The 21383-nt window shown below is 35.3% G+C and overlaps 1 protein-coding gene across 3 annotated transcripts in view; it reads right to left on the reverse strand.

Moving 5' to 3' along the window:
• Positions 1-19575, reverse strand: part of LOC149539513 (Acyl-CoA N-acyltransferases (NAT) superfamily protein) — a 38755-nt gene extending 19180 nt beyond the window's left edge. For 2 of the 3 annotated variants that reach the window (XM_089800744.1, XM_089800743.1), the window contains exons 1-3: positions 19068-19575; positions 18647-18705; positions 14110-14166 (exon numbers count right to left, since the gene is read on the reverse strand). In XM_089800744.1, the coding sequence (XP_089656870.1) occupies positions 14110-14166; positions 18647-18705; positions 19068-19544 (593 nt within the window). In that variant the 5' untranslated portion in view covers positions 19545-19575. Of the gene's footprint in view, positions 1-7956; positions 8217-14109; positions 14167-18646; positions 18706-19067 lie in introns of those variants that run through there. The other variant, XM_089800742.1, reaches the window with a different exon arrangement.
• Between the last annotated feature and the right edge of the window lie 1808 nt (positions 19576-21383).

Raw genomic sequence — 21383 nt, forward strand, 5'->3', positions numbered from 1 at the left:
TTCCACGAATCGAATTCTTGAACCCGAATCGACAACTTAATGTATAATAGTATGTGTTATGTTATGACAAAAGTGAGTTATGGCAACAACTCACTCATTTATTCTAGGTGTCATAGTAATTGGTTGTTATTATCTAATGAGTTGCTAAAACAATTCAATATATTTAGATAAGTTTTTAGGGAGTTTACTATAATGTATAATCCAAAAGCTCTAATAAATGCATATTACATAAGGTGTGGAATAAGTGTAAGTCTCTGTCCATATTTCTAATATTATATCAGAGCTAAACCAATTTTGTGCCTATAATTTGTTGATAATGACATGAAAGGCCATACATTGAGCCATTAGACTAGGAAAGGATTTTGGCGATGTCAAATAGGAAAACTATGTATATTTTGCAAGTGTGGGGACAGTTAAGTGTAGAAGAAAATAGCTAGTGTTGGCACCAATGCTACAAATCTCTGTTGAATATTATTTGTAGCCCTTCAAAAGCACTAACTCTAACTCAAAGATTGTGTATGGCCTCTCATTTGCTCATCATTTGTTGAGTGAAGCTTCTCAACAACTTGACCCCGGCATCAATAAAAATAAAAGCAAAAGAAAAAGTTAAGGTCTTGTTACAAATTGTGGAATTTGGCAAATCTGAGCATGAAGTTTTAGAGTAGATTTTTTTGCAAAGGCATCGTGGATTGCAACATGGAGCAACAATCATCCCAGAATCCGTTAAAGGATCAATTAGAAGAGAATGGCACCTATATTAGAATTTCAACACCTAAATTTGATCCATGAGCATGGTATTGAGTTGCATAGGATCTGCATCGTGAAATCAGATTTGTATTGGCAACTTGTCTTGTATGTACAGTCCAAGTGTTTGTTTTGGCCGGTAAAAATGTAGGAACTCATTGAATAATACAATATAGCTAGCATTATTTACATTGCCAGTAGGGCAGCTCTATACACTACCCTTTTGGTCATATATTATCTTACATCGGGTATTGCGGACTATGTTGCAGCCTCCTTCTATGATTAACTTTAAGGAACAAACTGACAAAATAGAGCTCCGTGCCTAGGACCATACTAGCTTTCATTGGCTCCTTATAGTGCCTTTTGTAACGATATCAAATGTTATTTAGGGAAGCTTGGCTCCTATTTGCGAAGCAAAGCCAAAATCATCAAGTATTGAATGTTAATGTAGTTTCAGTTGGATAAAACTCGTTGAAGATATTTGTGTATATATATGAAATATTTACTTTATTGATTATATATATAAAAGTTATTATCACACTCTTAATTGTGACAATAAGCAAATGTTATTGATAACTAATGAAAGTTAAAAAGACATGTCTCATCGGAGACATGCGTAGAGACATGTCTCTACAAGGACATGCGTAGAGACATGCCTCTTTAAATCATATACATGTGCTTTGAGGAGGTAACTTGAAATACACATAAAACCTACAAGTCCAGTTATAAATTACAGCATATCCAAAACCTATGATCTTAAACATGGTATCAAAGCTAGGTTGGAAGAAATAATCAAAAGAATATAAGAACGAATTAGATACGAAAAGAGGCAGCGATTTTTTATGTCTGAATTGACGATATGCATCAATATGAAGTTGACAACTATCTCTGTAGATCATGAGGAGCATAGGGTAAGTGATTCAGTGAGAGATATAGAGTCGGCGGCAAGAAGTTGTCACCAATAGTAGGGGAGACACAAATAAGGTATACAAGAGCAACATTTAAGATATGGGGATATAGAGGAAAGCACATATCTAGATAGAGAACGCGCTCTTTGGCATCATTAATACCTACATCATCAAGTGACAATTGCTAGAGGAAACAAAAGCAAACAAAAGTATTGAATAGAAGGAAACTTCAAAGCGATTATCAAAGAAGCAAAATTAAAAGTGTAAGCCACGAAAGGAAAAGAATGAAGGTTAAATGCAAAACTCTGAGAATGACTCACAATGCTTTGTAATTACGAACCAGAGAGACCAATTATTCCAAGCACGTACTGGCTAAATCAATGTTAACATCGATTACCATATATGCAATGAAAGCGAGCACAGAAACACAAGTGGCATTAAAAGCAGCGTCAAGTCTAACCCTAGCAAAATACACGACACAGCGAAAAGAGAACAATGAACTTTCTTATCTTGGTCGCCAATCAATCTAACGGAGAAATAACAACGAAGATCAGTAAGTTAGAAAGAAATGCTTCTTACCATGATCATGGGTAAAGAATCACACGTAGGTTTGACTCATTGCTTAGTCACCCGATAAAATGAATAATTGTGTTCGAGGAGATCGCCACGAGGAATCAGATGAGAAAAAATTCTATCAGGTCATACCAAGAAAGAAGGGGTGTCGAAGACACGCCCCTCCATATCTGCCCCTGATCATAATACATATTTAGAAAATAGCACATGTTATTAGGTTTATTGTCAAAGTGATGTTGGAGAAATTCCATAGTCATGGTCAACTCAAGATATGAAGAATAGATTTTAAAAAGACTAATTTAAACAAGGGAAATAAAGTAAAATTGAAAGCGTAGAACCTCCACGATCAGTAGGTGGCCACGTTGGAAAGGTGGACCCATCATGATTGGTTAATAAGGAGATAATATACGTGGCTGAAAATGTCAAGTGGCTATAGAGAGTGCCTTCTCAACAGTCAAAATCATGAAGCACCAGGTGCGCGTAAATCCCCGATGCAGGTGTGCCACGCACCTGAGTACCCCCACTGGCTCAAAAAGCGTGGCCACACCGCACGAGCACCCGAGTGGGACACTGGGACGCAGGTGCATCCGAGTGCAGGGGTGCGCACAAGGTGCCGCCGGTACATTGACTAAAAAGTCAAAAAAAAATTATCTTTTTGCCATTTGTTTTTTGTTGTTTTTTTATGCAAGGGAATCCTAATTGGATGTGGGTCCCATGTGGTCTATTTCAAGACTTAATAAGGCCAATACACCTCAATTTCATTTCATTGTTTTGGAGCAGCAAGGAGCAAAGTGAGCAAAAGAGGTTGGAGGAGTTTGTGAAAGCTTAGTGGGTGACTTCGCAAGGGATTGTAAGATCAAGAGGAGTAAAAGGAGCAAGAAGATTTGATTTGGCAAGTGTCTCATCAAGTTCAAGGTAGATTTTTTTTATTTTACAACATTTTTTTTGTTTTAGAAATCAATTTATAATTTACTTTCAGCTTTGAATTTTCGAATGTTTCATTCTTGAATCTTGTTGATAGTAGATAGTTGATAGTTCTATGATTTTTATTAATTTTTTGTTTTTAAAATAGGCTGAAACGTATTTAGCTTCCTTTTTTTATATTTATAAATAGTAAAGTTTTAAACAGGCTAAAACTAGTTTGTTATAATGTTTTTTAAATAATTATCAATTACTTGGGCAGAAATGAATCATGATTCATAATCATTTTTATAATTTCATTTTGTAAAATGCAGTCTTATAAATGGCATCTAGATCCAGTCAAAGTGCAAAAGACATGGACATTAATGAGGGAAGCTCATTTGATTATGAGCTTGCGCCTGAAGGAAGTGATCATGGGGCTAATGTAGATGCCCAATCTGAAAAAGAGCCTCCTTATGTTGCACCAAAGGTGCCTTCTATTGATTGCCCTTCACAGATTTTGGCATAGTTTGCTAGGGATCCTTATGATCCAAAGTCCCCTCTAAAATAGTTTGCTATGAAAATTACACGCTCTACACCTACAGGTGGTGGCACAAATAAATGGAAGTGTAATATATGTGGCGGATAATGGTTTGGCACCATTCTGAGAGTTAATGCACACCTTTTTTTGGACTGGTTTTGGTGTGAGCTCATGCATATTCTTGGTAAATCCTAAAAATGTGAAATACAAAATTGAAGTGAACAAACTATGGGGCATTTCTAATGATATTGAAGTCCCAATGCCTAGATCTTTGGCTGCTAGGCAACAGGTACAAAGTATACAGCAATTACAGGGGCAGCAAGATACATCTACTAGTATCTTGCCTCAGAGAGCAGAGACTATGTTACCTACACCATCATTTTCCTCACCAACACACAATTCAACAAGGGATAGCAATAGGGGGAAACAGAAAGCAACTACAAGTCATAGTGGTAGTAACCCAATTGCTCATTTATTTAACATGCACGCAAGGGAGCGGTTAGATGATGTTGTTGGTGATTTCTTCTTTTCCAATGGCATCCCTACACACATGGCTCGATCTCCCTATTTTGTGAGGATGATGTCCATGGCAGTGAAAGAGAGAGCGCCATCATATGTGCCACCAAGTGCCCCCAAGTTGAGCACCATACTGTTGGATAGAGCCTATGACAAGGTTGGGATCTTGATGGAGCAGATGAAGGCATGTTGGATGGATTCAGGTTGCACCATTATCATGGATGGGTGAACGAACATTAGTCATCATCCACTCATCAACATTATGGTTACATGCACCGAGGGCCCATTCTTTTTGAAGGCAGTTGATTGTTCAAGGCATCGTAAAGATGTTGATTTTCAATTTCATGTGCTTAGGGAAGCCATTGAGGAGGTTGGGCCACAAAATGTGGTCCAAGTTGTGATAGATGCAGCACATGTGTGCAAAGCTGCAGGGAGGCTTGTTGAGGCAACCTATAGGCATATTTGATGGACTCCATGTTGTGTGCATGCCATAAACAATGCACTCAAAGGCATGGGGAAAATTGACTCAATTAGACAGGTGGTTAATGATGGGAGAGAGGTGCAGATGTTTATCTACAATCACCATACATCACATGCACTTTTCAAGAGCTTCGCAAAGAAGCAATTCCTGAAACCAGATGAGACCAGGTACGTATCATATTATATTCTCTTGGAGGGAATGATTGAGTTGCAAGAGCCATTGCAACTCATGGTTATGACACAAGAATGAAATGGATGGCCTGAGTCCAGAACAGAGCTGAGGAAGAGGGTAAAGGAGATAGTGAAGAGTGATCAGTTTTGAAGTGACACAAAATACATAATCTCCATCATTACTCCAGTCTTTCAAGGGATTAGATATGGAGATGCAGATTCACCTAGCCTTGGAGAGGTTTATGAGTGCATTGATTCCATTCTTGGGCAGATGAGGGTTGTTATGCGTGAGAGAGACCCAACTCTAGCATTCTATAAGGAGCACATTGAGCCTATCATTTACTACAGGTGGGAGACGTTGAACACTCCTTTGGACATGGTTGCTTATGCATTGAACCTGAAGTGGTACATAACTAGGCCTGGTAGAGACACACCACTTCAAGATGATGAGGTGAAGAATGGGTTCTTTCAATGCATTGCCAAGATGTATAATACTAAGACTGCTAGTGAGATTCGCACCAAGTGGTCCAAATTTGCTAGCCTTTCAGGTAATCCTTAAATCTTGATTCAAGCTCTAAACTCTTTATGATTATAAGTTCTTTTAATTGTTACTTATAACTTTATTTCAGTTATTTTAATATTATGTTGTAAACTTTTAACTTGTAGGATACTCGGATATTGCAAAGGTGGATCTCAAAACTAGGGCACAAAAGAATCCCATTTTGTGGTGGAAATGTCATGGGTCACAGAAGTCAAAGATCACCTCACTAGCCATCCAATTGCTTTCTTAGGTTCGTAATTCCACCCATTTATAATCTTAACTTTTAAAGTTTTAGTTTTCTGATTTATGATTCATTGATTCAATGATTTACCATTTATCATTTGTTACAAATTGTATGAACGTTTGTTTGTAAGTTGTAACTTTCAACTTTGTTATCTCAGGTGTCTAGCTCCTCAGTTGCAAAAAGGAATTGGTCCACCTATAGCTTCATCCACTCTGTTAAGAGGAACAAACTTAGCTCTAAGAGAGTGGAGAAGTTTGTTGTTGTACATGGTTTCCTGTGGCTCAAAGATCACAAGACACGTGAGTACAAGGAGAGCCCAGTAGCACGATGGAATGTGGAGCCAAAGGATCCAACTCAGATTTATGAGGATGACAATGCAACAGAAGCCAATGTAGGGTTAGATGGTGTTCCTTTGGAGGATCAAGATCTTACCCACGAGGAGTCTAGTAGTTCTAGTGATGAAGACTTCGGTATAGGGGATGATTAGAGAGCACATGGGATGATTCATTTCTCATTATTGACATTTTGTCATTTTGTTGACCGTACTCACTTTGATATGGCTATGATACATTATTTCATTTCACTGTTTCATGCTACTCGGCTCATTGTCATCATGAGCATCTTTATGATATTTGAACAATGAATTTTGAACCTTGCATCTTTGTCATTTGATAAATTGATAGTCAATGGTTGACTTACATCATACATGGTACTATGTATGGTTTATATTCTTCATTTATCATTATCATTATTATGTTTAAAAGTTTTAATATTTTACTAAATTCAATGGCCATTGGATGGTTATGAAGTTTCAAGTTTCAAGTTTGAACTTACAGTTTGTGAATCGCATTTCAATTTTCTATATTGAACTATATTTGGTATGTTAAATAATATATTGAAGTATCATTTCATAATTAGCATTTTTAGTCATATATATATACACTATGCAACACCCCCCCCCCCCCACACTGTCCCCAAATTGAAGCCCTTTTTTTCCCGCACCCCCATGCCAGTGTAACACTACTTCTCAATGAATGGGCATGGATGTTAAAATATATAAGAAGATACAACAAAGAAATAAAGAGTACTATTAAAATGACATACGATTTGTATAAAGGATTTGAAGCATCTTGCATTAAGGACGATGATGAAAAGGAAAATTGCTATTACATTCAGAGAGTCAAACACTTCATCAGAGGCAATAGTGGATGAGGAGCTCAGAAGAACAATATTTAAAAGGACTCCAAAAATCCATGAGTAACTACATGATTTTGATGGGTCTACCCCTGCTGCAGAGATATCAAAAACAACAAATTTCTTTGTAAAACCCTTGGTTTTCAAGCAAATTCAGACCTTCTATCAAAGATTTTATCATATCTCACACATCCTAGCATCTCAAGACTTCAAATCTGATTCATTTGAAAAATATTCCAACCCCCTAAACATTTATGAAGGATTCAAACCCTTATCCTTCCACACAAACACGTGACAAAGCTGGAAACAAGGGGAAAAAAATATGAAGAACAATACCCAGAATTTTAACCACTGTTCAGTAAATTTCAGTTTTCTCCCTCATACAGAAGAGTTAGAACCTCCAACCGGATTTGTTGGAAAGCTAATTCGAATATCTATCCAACCATATAAGTTTTAGACCTTAACCAGGTCACATAGACAAATGGGAAAACGTTTTTTCAAAAATCAGAAAATCTCTCTTGTTTCTATATCCAAACTTGTCAAAAAAACCCTTTTTCGCTGTTCATACATTTTCCCTATGATATAATTCGACCAACAAAGCATATACAAATGTGACTCTTGGCCTTTTGAGTTCTTGTGTATTTAAGAGACTCTTATACTTCTAAAAAATTTAGAATTTCCTAATTTTAAAAGTGCAACTTTGTATTATGCAAGCAATATTAAACTACCATGCATTTCTATTTGTGTGACCCCTATGAAACACTTAGATGATCCTAATATTGAATTAAATGAACTAATTACATGCTTATAGACTAGTTGACAACTTGAACATGATGGCTTATAGGTGTGCCAAATCATGTAAGTGCCTTACACAATAAGCCTTTATTATAACTAAATGCAATTAAAAGACTAGATGACATGAACACAACCTATCAAACCTAGATGATATGGGTTTGCCGAATTTTGAACCTGAAGCCAAAAATTCAGCAAACCCTGTGACTTAGCCTGGATCAAGATGGAGAAGAGGATTTTTGTAATAACCTCGACTGGGTATTATCTTAAAACTTTCAAGTGAAATCTCAGAAAATATTGAACAGCAATGCAGGGAACTGAATCTCACAATTTTCAACAAAAGAACCAGCAATTCATCCAATATAACAATTTCTATAACCTCAAATCTGTTATTGCATTATACATCAGCAACACAATAAATTATTATCACCATAATCCAACCTTAAATACCATATTACAGTCAGATTGGAAATACTAGACCAAATACAATATAAGTATGAGTGAGACACTTGAAATGACGCCTCCACCACGATGGGTTTTTGTCCACTGTCTTCCGGCTTGTGGGGTTTCATCCTCCAAGCGGGCTGAAACCGAAGCTTCCAATTGACTCTCCTACAGAGATCAATAATCAGATCAAAAACCAAGTTAATATCCAAGCATGCCTGCGAAAGAATGAAGCTCCCTCTTTTAAAGCTCAATTGTGACTCTTCATATTCCTATTTCGTCTTTCATCTTTCGTCTTATCTCCCTTTGTCACCTTTTCCCCTTCTTTAGTTAAAAGAGAGTTTTTAAATAGTTTTAATTGAACTCCAAAGTCACTTTTAATTGTCTTATAACTTGGATGTGTAATTTTCTAATGTCCGCAAAAAAGGGACATCACAATTTTAAGAACATGCAATGGCATTCCACTTGATGGTCATCCAAGCTTTTTCAAAACATATAAGCAACGGAACGTTTTCATGAAAGGGACTTTAAAATGATGTGTTGCAACATGTAAAAGAGTGTATGGAATGTCAGCAAAATAAGGTAGAGCATGTGTTCCCAGTTCATTAATTGCAGACTTTACCTATCCCAAATCAAAAATGGGAAAGTATATCCATGGACTTTATCAAAAGGAATGTTTACATGTGATTGTCAATCGGCTTACAAAATATGCACACTTTCATATCATATTTTCAGAATTTAAATCTCCTCAAGTGGCCAACTTGTTCTTTAGGTTAACCTTCAGACTTAATGTGTTGCAAAAGAATATTGTAAGTGACAAGGACAGCATGTTTCTTAGTTTAGTTTCGCAAAAACTCTTCCATTTGACAGGTACCGAATTGGCATCAAGCGCTAGCTACCATCCACAAACTAATGGACAAACGGAGATAGTGAACAAAAGGATAGAAGACTACTTAAGAAACTGTCACAGGACAGCAATCATCATGGGTCAAGTGGTTGCACCTAGGACAACACAACTTATCATATGTCCATTAATATGGCTCCTTTAAAAGAACTTTATGGCTTGATGCTACTTCTTTTATGGATTTGATTTTGATTGACAGAAGCTAATTGTAACACAACAATATAGGGATTAGTTTAAATCCTCACATTGAAAAGATTTGGTCAGAACCATTATTGCTTGAGGACAAGCAATCTCAGGAAGGGGGGACGATCATGTCCCCCTTCCATTAATGCATTATATATAGTGAAACGTATAAGATAAATAAATATTTAGTCAAGGGGCCAACCTGAAAGGTCAATGAAAATAAGTTTAAATAATCAAATATTTGGTCAAAGGGGCTGACCTGAAAGGGTAATAAAAATAAGTTTAAAACAGATTAATAATCAGTGGTTGAGCTCCCTTCATAAATGTGCCACTTTGGTGACAAAAAAAAAAAAGAATAATTAACTCCCCTTAATAATAGCTGATTTCTTTGTGAGTGGTGGCCGACATTGGGTGAAAAGGCACGTGATAAGATATTTAAGAAGAATTGAATGTGAATCAGAAGGGGAACATAATGCAAAAGGATATAAGTGCAAATGCATATTTAAGCATACAATATGAAGAGAATGGCAGATTTGGAAATTAGGCAGTGAGTATCCAAAATAAGAAGCAGTTGAAGATATATGACAGCGATCATAGTTTTTAAAGTACAACAATTTATGTAAGCGTTGATGAGACTGCAATGAGCAGCAATTATTAATAACTGTGACTCATACAAAGCACTAAAATTGTCTTAAGAAAAGACTTCATGATATTCTGAATGTGAGATCAGGCATGGCAATAAGAACAGTAATTACTATAGCTTAAACAGGTAGCAGAAAAGGCTTGGGCTGTGGGTTTGCTCCCCATGCATCACGGATTCAACTCTGAGGCCCAGGCCTCCACAATGTGCCTGGCATGTGGGTTGCATGGTACATCTCCATGGACTAGTCTTGCCTTAGCTCACCCCAAAAATGGGTGCTGGACTAGGTTGGAGGGATACCCTAGGTGATCCAAAAAAGAAAAAAAGAACAGCAATTACAATGAGTAATTAGCAATGATTGCGCCAACAAGTGGTTATAGAAAATAAAGTGGTTTATGTTAACAGCAGTTCCCATGAATAATAAACAGAAGTTAACAAGATAATAAAAGCGGTATGTGCGACTTTATGAAGGAACATTTCTCATCCAAGGGGTTGCAACCATCCAGCCATTGAAGTGTATAAGAGGCACTACCTAGGCAAAAGAAAAAGGCATTGAAGATATGAAAGGGAGGAAAGAATAAAATACAGAGCAGTCAACGCTTACAGAGATCTGAAAACACACACAGTAGCACCAGCAGAAACATATATTCAGCAAAAGGCGCCAATCAAGATATCAGTGAACTGAAAGTGGGACTGAACAGAGGCAATATAAAAGAAACACAAACCAAGTTGTACCTATAGCAAACCGGGAGTATACGGCAGTATCAAGAGGATATAAGACAATCTATATTCTCTGGCACTCAGTAAGGGGTACTCAAACAGAAACACTATCAGAAAACATCTGCAGATGAATAATATTCAGCAAGAGGTTACACAGCAGAACTTCATGAACTTATAATTATATCTATTGTGATCACTCATCATGCCTATTAGATAAACATATGCTATCCATATGTCTAAATATATATAATGATTAATGCTACAACTACGTGACTACCATTATGGATGACACAATTGCTTATGATAAAGATCATGTGAATATACGCAACTCTTTGAATCCCATCTTGAAAAAGAAAAGGCCTGAGGTGTAAGAAAAGGGGCTTGCCAAGGGTACATAGTAGGCTGTCATAGAATGGACCAGAGGGTCTTTATGTCAAAGAACCAGGGGACCCACTTACAACCTCTACCCAACTCCACAAGATGGTGTATGTTTTCTAGAACATGAGGTGGGATGGAAAAAGCGGTACAAGAACCCCACCAGGTAGGATAACCTGGGTGGATGTCCATCTTCCCTGCCACTGGAACCAAGAGGGCCAAAGTTCCGCTCTTGGACTTAGTGTGGGATGACATTGGGCGGACCCATGATGTCTATCCATCCCAACTCTAACATGTTTGTGGAATATTTTTGATAATCTATGAATATAACGTGATGCCCAACTCTAATTGTATATATGTCTGTGTGTGTATATGTGGAAAATTGTATATATATTGTTTTTACTTGCGGGATGAAGTCTCAAGGTGCATTATCATAAGGATATTTGATTGGTGAGATGCAACCCTAAACCTAATTTGTTGCAATTGTGGTTTTAAGGCAAATTATAGGGAAAGTTAGGAAGGGGAGACCACATTGAACAACAATTTAATCAAAGGCCAACCTAGACCTATAGGTGAATTGAAAAAATGTAAAATCATATGTCTAAAAAGGCCAACCTCTTATGGAAAAGGCAAACAGAAATATCTGGTTTTAGACAACAAACTATCTTTCAATTTTTCATATAAACTTCTTTATAATATAGTATAAACTATATATACTGATCAAAGATTCAAAAGGGAAATTTTCAGGCTCCAACTAGAGAATTTGTGGCAAATATCTTTAATGCATACAACAGACATATGAATACACAACACTGGAAGTAGAATGTGCATATCAAAGCAGAATAATTCAAGCATTCAATCAAGTAAATTGATCTGTCAAATATTGAAGTCAAGAAGAACAGCAACAGTGTTTGACCTATTCAAGGAAAAGAGGTATCGAGGAACATAAGGACAGATTGCAGTATATAGGACAGAAAAGAGAAGAATAGAACAGAAGATCAAAGCAGAATAATGATTTGATCAAAACAATAGACTTACAGTATTGCAAGTAACAAACTATACAGCAGTTTACATATTGTTCAAGTAGTTGACGGTAAATCAGGACATTAAGTTGGCGATTTAAAGTTCAAGGTATACTGCATGCCTTATTTGGGAATTTAGAGCAAATTATCATAAAGCCCCAAAGTGGACATTACATCTTGTTATGTATTTTCTCTCACTTATCAAATTTATTTCATAACTATGACATTACCAAAGAGTGACTACAATAATAGTGTTGATGATTAAATTTTAAATTGTAGGTCCCAAATGCCTAAGGCCGGATATCCCAAGTACCATGGGTGACAAGCCTGAGAAGAATACCACAAAGCCTAGGCTTAAGTTGGCTACTTGAGAACCAATTGTTGAAGTGCATATGATCTTCTCCACTTCTGACTCTGCTGAACCAAAGGGGGCTTCCCCAATGTGTTGAAATAGATATTATCGCAGAAACTAAACATTTGTCCTTAAAACTTAGCCAATGCATAGTGCAACCCTATTTCAATTTTCATTTTGTGCATATATTCTAGTATAAAAAACTCAAAGTTGAGGACCTAATTAATGGAGATAATCATACATATGAGTGTCTGAGAATATGTTTCATAATAAACCCTTATGTTATTATATGCATGCAGACATGGTAGTAAGAACACAATAAACTAAATTACACTGATATATATTTATATTGAGTAGTTGCGAGTGTTAAAATGGTGGGAAAATAAAACCAACTGCCAGCAGTTCCTCTGATACCATAGTAGAGCCCAAGAGGTGAATGTATTGTTTACTTGAAAGAGTTTTAAATACATGAGAGATATCAATTATGATCAACTAACTTATTCAACAAACAACCGATGATTGGTGATTCTACAGTTAACAATGATATGATTAGCTTTATTATTGTTGTTCATACTAAAGTATATTATAATCTGATGCGAGATAAATTCCAACAAGAAAAACTCCAGCAGATGAATTCACTAAACAATGATACTATTAGCTTTATTATTGTTGTTCATATTAAAGTATATTATAATCTGATGTGTTATAAATTCTAACAAGAAAAACTCCAGCAAATGAATTCACAACTAAAAAATCAGTTTGTACAAACTTTCTGCATTCTTGAGCCTCCTAGGCATTCACTCACGCCTAATACTCAACTCCAATGTAGCTGTCTGCAATCACACAATCCTCAAAAGACATGACGATGGTCCCCTAACTTCAACACGATCTCTCAAGAGAATTCTACTACATAATCTTTCTTGTCTTAACAAAAAGGAAGAGGCCTCTCTATAAGGAGAAAACTCCTTAAAAAGAACTTTCTAGTATGTAAACCAATTTCTGTGTATACTATACTAGAGAATACGAGTTTAGTTGATCAAGAGGAAATGTATCATACGTCACACATTGATAAGAAGAATCATTTTGAGCCCTCCAATGACCTTTATGTTCTGTTGTTTTGTCCTGTATGGGACAAGCTTAGCACTTGTCAAGCACATTGCACAAAGAGGATATGAGTTGACCATGAGGAAATGTATCATACATCAAACATTGACAAGAAGAATCATTTCGAGCCCTCCGAGGACCTTTATGTTCTGTTGTTTTGTCCTTTGTGGGACAAGCTTAGCCACAGTCAAGCACATTGCACTAGTTTGATGCGGTTGAAATTGTACCTGCAGAAACCTCTTCCCAGTTTTCCTTCTTTCCTGACCCGATCTCTTGTGTCATCTTACACAGCATGTTGAATCTCTTGACAAACTGTCCTCAAGAGATTATCTGAAAATTTCCATATCAACATATCATGCTTAAGATATCACCATAACTTCTCAAAAGATTCCTACAATCGCTGAACTGCAGGCTTAAGATATCACCACAAGTTCTCAAAAGAGTCCTAGTTACTGTCTGACATATTAATTTTGTTTCAACAAAGGTTCTAATTCAAATATTCTTCAAATTATTATGCTTTTGTTCCTTATTTATAAATAGGTTCAGATCTTCAGAAATTCCAAATTCAATTTTAACATTTCCATATTTCACATATTATATGCTAGCTGTAGATGTTCTAGTTATGATAGCATATTCCAATTTGGGAACATAAAATGTTGATCGGATATAGAAATCAAGAAGTACCAATATAAAAAGTTAATAGGTAGGAAAGGAAATCAAGAGATAAAATCTTCTAAAAGACAAAAGGAGCTAACCAATACCTTTGTTTTTGTGAGCACATGGCCGCAATATCATCTATGCCTCGACTTGTAAGAATTCTGCAGATCAGAACAGAGCATTTAGCTTGGCCAGTTGATGATATGTACTCTCCTTGCAACTACAAGCTAGCAATAAAAAGTGATTGGAATTGGGCATAATCCTTTGCATATAAAGAGGCAAGCATAAATTAATGTGATATCTGCATAAATTAGTATCTCAGTTATGCAATGCTAGCAGAAGTTTACATGTGATGACTGTAAATAAGCTATCTGAAGAATTATTTTCTTATCTCTTGATATTCAAGATTTGGCCATGACTCTATAAAATTGACTTCATGTTTCTTCAATGTGGCCAGGATCCAGAGGATATTAGAAGTCCTCAGCTCATGAATATGTAAAATCAACTCCATTTTGCTAACCAACCAGAGTAAAGGGTATAGCAGAAGTCTTCAAAAAAAGTGAGAAAATGCCAAGAACTTCTTCTTTTGTCATTATACATGAATCAACAGTCAACCACATGGGATTTATTTAAATAAGAATATATGTGCCATATTCTGCAGATAACAGAAATGCAAAAGATCATGTTACTTCAAAGTTCGAACTAAACCTAAATATAACTGTATGGAGTTATTGTACACATAAGACTTGAGGCTATTCAAATTTTCCTGGTACTTGATTGCAATCTTGGTCATAGGGAAATCTTGTCAACAACCAATGCTTTGGACATAAACACTAATACATGGGGTGATGTTTGACACCACAGCCTCACCAGCTCAAATCAAAATCGACAATAGAACTAAAATCTGTTGTAATTGATCAATGATTTTGATAGATATTTTTTATACAAATGCACATCCACATAGAAGACCTCATAACCTGTAATGTCCCCATTTTTGTACCTCCCTTAGTGTCAGTACCAGCTAGCAGGATTGGCCTATAAGCGGAGTCTGGTATGTGAGTGTGATGGACAGGGAACCCTTTTCACAGGGCATGGCGACATTTTGGGCTTGGAGAGCCAGTTGGATCAGTTTTGGCAGTCTCCTAGATTTTAGGAGAAACCCCTATTTTCTAGGTATGGAGTGGGAGTCAGCAGCAATACACAAGGACAAAGAAGGCATTAATGATGGTTTGAAGTAGGTCTAAAGGTGATTTAGTGAAGAAGAAGTAATATAGAAGGTTTGCAGAAATACAATGAGGAAGGTGTGTGAAAATGGGATGTGGAACAAGATAAGGGAACCAAACATTACAGATATATCTAGATGCAGCATGAAAATTCATGAGTGAGTGAAGGAATGGATGAAACCTTAGTTGCCACAGGATACGAATTCGATTCGAGCACATGAATCGGATTCGTGGATTCAGGATTTTTTATTTTTCCCATTAGGATTCGTAAGGCTTCATGAGTATATATATCTGTGTGTGTGTAATTTATAAATATAGATATATATTCAATATATATATATACACACACACACACACATTATATATATTTATTCCAAGTTTGGACTGTGAGTCCTTGGGGATTCGTGACGGATTCATGTGGATTAGTGATGGATTCGTGTTGGATTCATGAGGATCTGCTTGGACTCATGACGGATTCATGCAGGATCCTTGTCTTGAACTATGGATTTGTCCAGATTCACGGTCCGCAGATCTAGACGGATCCACAGTCCAAAACAAGGATCCTGCCCAGATTCGGACGAATCCTGGCAAGAATCTGACCTCCCAAGTACGAATCCGGTTACTAGGGATCATGAAACGCATGCAAGAAGAACCAAGAGAAGCTTTCAAGGAGGTTAGTCCAAAAGAGGAGCAAATATCTTGAAGTCAAGTCAAGGTCTGCAAAGGGAGAAGTAAAGGCAAAAAGGCTACAGAGAGCTTTGTGGAATGACATATGATGTGAATGAGATGAGAGGGAAAAGGATATCCAGATCGAATTCAAAAGTCTGCAAAGACTAGGCTAAAAGAGATTTGTGAAGAATTATGGGGATATCCAAATATAGGATAAGGCAGGGGAAGTCTGGACCAACGACAAGACTACACAAGAGGAAAATCGAAGGAAAGGAGTGGAGTAGAGGACCTTGTGTTTTTCCTGTGGAAATAGAACTGGTTCCTGGATACTAGACATGAAGGAAATGTCCGATGGTGCAAGAGAAGTCTGCAACCAGCAAAAAATGATGGAAAGACCCTCCCAGGCTTCAATTTTTTTGGCTTTTTTGCGACTTCCAATAATTATCTTGGACATGATAAATGAAGAATTATAGCTCTTAAGCAAATCTTGACGATACAAGATTGAAACCCAATACCCTGGCTAACTGACTGTAATGATTGTGAGCTTTATATGTTTTAAATTTTGAGGTCTTTTCAATAAATTATATTAGGTATATGATTCTGGAAAATCTGCATTGACATTTTAGAGTTTATGATCTTGTTAGAAAGATACATAATGTTGAAGTTGTTGAAGTTAGCGTTGGGAGGCTAATGAATTGCCGAGACAATAATTATCATATCTAATAAACAATAATTGATCCTCCAGATGACATGAACAACCAGAACACCACAATCTGCTAATTATGAAGTCAACAAAACATGCAGCAAATATAATTTGTTAGTATGAACTAATCAATAACTTATTGTTATTGATCAAAGGGATGTGAGTTGCTGTTAATGGATGTGCCTCTTGACTTCATTTGAATATAAGAGGTCATTGTATTGTCTTCTATAATAAAGCAACAAGGTCATAAATAACATTGAAGATTGATATGGCAATCAGATATAACATAGTCTATAAATATAAATACATACGAAGATATATATCAAATTGTCGAGACTCGGACAAATACCTAAAACACTCATTAATATTTATACTGGTAACAATCTGATATACATTCTGTGATCTCAGTTACTTACAGTGATATTCAGACAGTTCGATATATATTCTTGAAGATCAATCTCAACATATATAGTCAATTGAATATATATTTCAGAGGTATACTTGTGTTGAATACATAAAATGAAAATTGCTATTAGTCTGATATAAAATTTAACACAAGTTATGTCACTGCTAGAGAGATCAATTCCTGTGATTGTCTGCACTATGTTTATTACACTCCCCTCATCGTGAGTTATTGGTATTTCAAGATTGTTCGTGCTGGCAGTGTTAGTTGGCTTCAATTGCATCTGTTGAAGAAGGGATTGCGCCGGAGTCTGTTCCCTTCTACACCTTCTCCATTAGTCTTCTTTGTATTTGATGTGTCATTAATGACTTGTTTTCATTGCTTCATTTTGTCTATCATTGTTCCTTATTGTGGAGGATGTGATAGGTCTTCTTGGATAGTTTGGCAGTGATGAGCAACAGCAGTCATTATGGCTTTCGTATGTGTCTCTTCAGTGACTTTGAAGAATCCATTTCAACACAGAAAATGCATACATTTTGGGTGTACAGTTGGTGGTTTCCTTCAGTGCTTATGGTTTATCTCATATGTGAAAGCTGCCTGCCTGGGTGTGTATCGGGAGCTGCTAGTGTTTGTGGGCAGTGAGAGCTGCCTGCCTGTAAGAGTATTGGGAGCTGACTGTGTGTATGGATACCAAGTTTTGATGATTCTGTATTTGTCAAGCTGTGCATGATCAATACTGTTGAGGATCATTATTCTTGTGTTAGTAGCATATGTGAGATGCTTAAAGCATTATATATGTTGTGCATACAGATAATGATTATAGCAGGTGTATTGGGACTGTGAACAAAGGCATCTATTGATTGACCATCAATCATATGCCTGAAATCATTTATTTGTTTTCTGATCATTCAATAAAGGATTGTGCTTTTGCATGTAGCTGGGTTTTTTGTCCCAGGGTAAATAACCGTGTCATCTGTTCATATACTTTTCTGGTTTTGTGTATATTGCATTTATAGTATTCTGGTTCCGAATTATTAACATTTATATTACTATAATATTGGTAGAAAGATATATAAGACCAAGGGATCGTCGTGTAATGTTAATGGTAGTGACTTCTAAGAGCATGGCCAATATAGAAAACCCTACAACACAATAAGACATCCCACAACTCCACATGTCGAGAAATTATGGTGTAGCAATTACGGGGTACATATGAGCATGACCCATGCTTACAAATCTTAACAATCCATGTCATCTGTTCATATGCTTTTCTGGCTTTCTGTATATTGCATTTATATTATTCTGGTTCGAAATCATTAACATTTATATTATTATAATATTGTTAGAAAGATATATAAGACCAAGGAATCGTTAATGGTAGTGACTTGTAAGAGCGTGGCCAATATAGGAAACCCTACAACACAATAAGGCATCCCACAACTCCACATGTAGAGAAATTATGGTGTAGCAATTACCGGGTACATTTGAGCATGACCCATGCTTAAAAATCTTAACGATATTGTCTACGTTACCCTGTACGGCATTAACTACATACCATAATCTTACTGAATATTAACTAGGCAATAAAATATTTAAGCAGATATCTGCACAGAAACAGATTGATGAAGCAATTACATTTCTACCTGATTATTCTTTCTAAAATTTTCCTCCCAATACCGAGTCCCTGCAATGCGGGATCAACCTGCCAAAAACAGACCCCAAATATAAGAATTGATTTGCCAACCTAAGCTAATTAGCGGGGATACAAATTAAAATGAATATGAGTTTCAGAATTTGATCCATCCATTTTATTAGATTGAAATCCACTAACAACCTAACCTATGTGCAGGCATACAACTCAGAACAGAATTGAGAGCTAATTCTTTGAAATTTTGAACGATATATTTTCCGTGGCAATTGAAACGGATAGTTTTTAAGATTAAGGATCTACTATTTAAGGTATGGACTAAAGATTTAGGGATCAAGATTTTCTCAAATTCTGAGCTAAGATGCTTTCTAAGATCAAGTAAATGAACTAAACTTGAAAAAAAACTCAAATCTTACCGCTAAGTCGTGGATAGATGCTGTCAAACTGGAATCGGAAGTAGCCCTGCCAAAACCCACCAAGAATTCCTGAGGCTTTTTCCCATGCAATAAATTTCCTACCCATTCATGAGGATTTAATCCTCCCGTATGAACTGACACGACGACAGTGCTATTCAGCAATGCAACTTTGAGCTTTCTGGGATCCACGGGCTTGACGGACCCATCATTTAATACCTCAGGAAATTGATCGCAATTTTGGTGAGTGTCTGTCAACAAATTTCTGAGCTCATCTACATTGATGCGCAGGGGATCTGTGTTCATATAGAAGCGAGGTGGCCTCTTTTTGGTTTTTTTCGGAGTTGATTTTATGCTCTGGGGATTGATTTTGGGTGACTTAAAGCTTTGGGTGCGTAGGAAATTGGAATTTTTAAAAAGATTGGGCGTCTTTAGAGGAAAATTTTGGGGAATTACATTGACCAAAACGCTTGTTTCCATCTCGTACGGTCACTTCCATTCTGTGCACCTCCCCTCTTCCCTGTTATAAATAATGATAATAAAGATAGATTGTCTCGAGGTCGTGAATGCATCGTGATCGTGATCAGGTAGATGATTGTCTGTATGACTAATATATCTAAAAAATTAATTCAAGTTTTTTTTTTAAATACGCTGAGAGATATCTAATTTTCAAAAGAATTAAATATTGTATTCAAACACAAAAAATTTCATCAATAAACTATTGTATTTGTTTTTATATTTACTATATCTTGATATTTCAGCAAATCAAATTTAAACAATGATTTATTTCACCGTGTACAAATTTTTAAAAAATCATATTTCATAAAGATGATAGTAATAAAAAAATGCATATTTCTTTTTTGTTTTTCTCACATGTAAATGAACATCAATTTTTTTTCAAAATGAAAAATGTTTACATTAAAAATTGCTACCACTGTAGAAACCCTCTCGGCTTAACTAGACATTCATTTGTGAGGTGGAAGATAAAAATGATAATTTTATTAAAAAGTTAATCCACTTGTCACAAATGTAGAATATTTACGATATATTATGATGATTATTATTTCCGTCTTTGGTAGGAAACTAATGGAATCATTAGATTCTATATTAGTTACATAAATTGAAGATATACTATTGTTTGCAAAGGCTATATTAATTTGCATATTGTTTTAAAAATGAAAAGTATAATTTTTTGAAAATTGTATTGGTCCAAAAAAGGCAATGAAAAAAATTCAATTTTTTCTAATAAAAATACAAATATTTTCTAACAATTCTATTAATGAATACATTAATTACAACTTTATCTTTTCCACATTTGTGATAAGTGGATTAAATTTTTTAATAAAACTATAATGATTCCATTAGTTACTAATAGTAATAAATATATAAATTTAAAGATATACTAATGTTTGCAAAAGCTATATTAATTTATTGTAATTTATAAAATATTTTTTAAAAAAAATTACACTATATTTTACTAGCTATCGTACCAAGTCCAAATATAGAGTTAAATAATTTTTATTTCTTATTTTATATATATTTCTTATTAGTTTTACATTGATGTTTATTTTTTACAATTGTAAAATGTAATTTTTTTTAAGTTTACACTATGTTTTACTAGTTACTATTTTACAATTTTGCTCAATTTTTTTTTATACCATTCATACTACCCCTTAAACTTACTACATGTTTTGGTACTTTGATTTAAGAAATCAACAATTTTTTTTAATTTAAGTAGCTAAAAAATTTTATCGTCAACAAGTTTTTGCTAAAAATTGTAACTAATTTAATTTCCCCTTCATGCAATACTACTTCAGCCAACCATAAAAACATGAAGGCAGGAACTTTGGCGCATGCGCCGCTTGTTAGTTTTTGCTTATGGTAGGTAGTATTGTTTTTATTTGGTTCAATTTTCTTTTAAATGCATCAACCAGATTTCAAAATTTGTTAAGTTTAAATAATTTTATTATAGTTTTAAAATGTAAATATAACTATTTATTTACAATTGTATTGGGTGTCAACAAAAAGATAATGAGGTTTCTCTTTATTGTTGATATATTGTAAGAAGTTTGACTTCTTCCTGTTCTTCTTTTAGGCCAGTTGCCCTATTTTAACTACTTTAATATCAAAAACAAAAACAAAACAAAAAATGAAAAAAATAGTTTTTGTATAAAAGAATTAATAAAATGATAGAATATATATATATGACAAATATCAATGAGTCAATAAAATTATAAAGTACATATGACAATTGCATATTTGAATGTCAAGATCAATATCAATCAATTGTCTGAAATACTCATTATGGGAAAATTTTAT

The sequence above is a fragment of the Cupressus sempervirens genome, chromosome 9 (genome assembly GCF_028749045.1).
Source record: "Cupressus sempervirens isolate cs-2001-9-10 chromosome 9, ASM2874904v1, whole genome shotgun sequence".
NCBI lineage: Eukaryota > Viridiplantae > Streptophyta > Pinopsida > Cupressales > Cupressaceae > Cupressus > Cupressus sempervirens.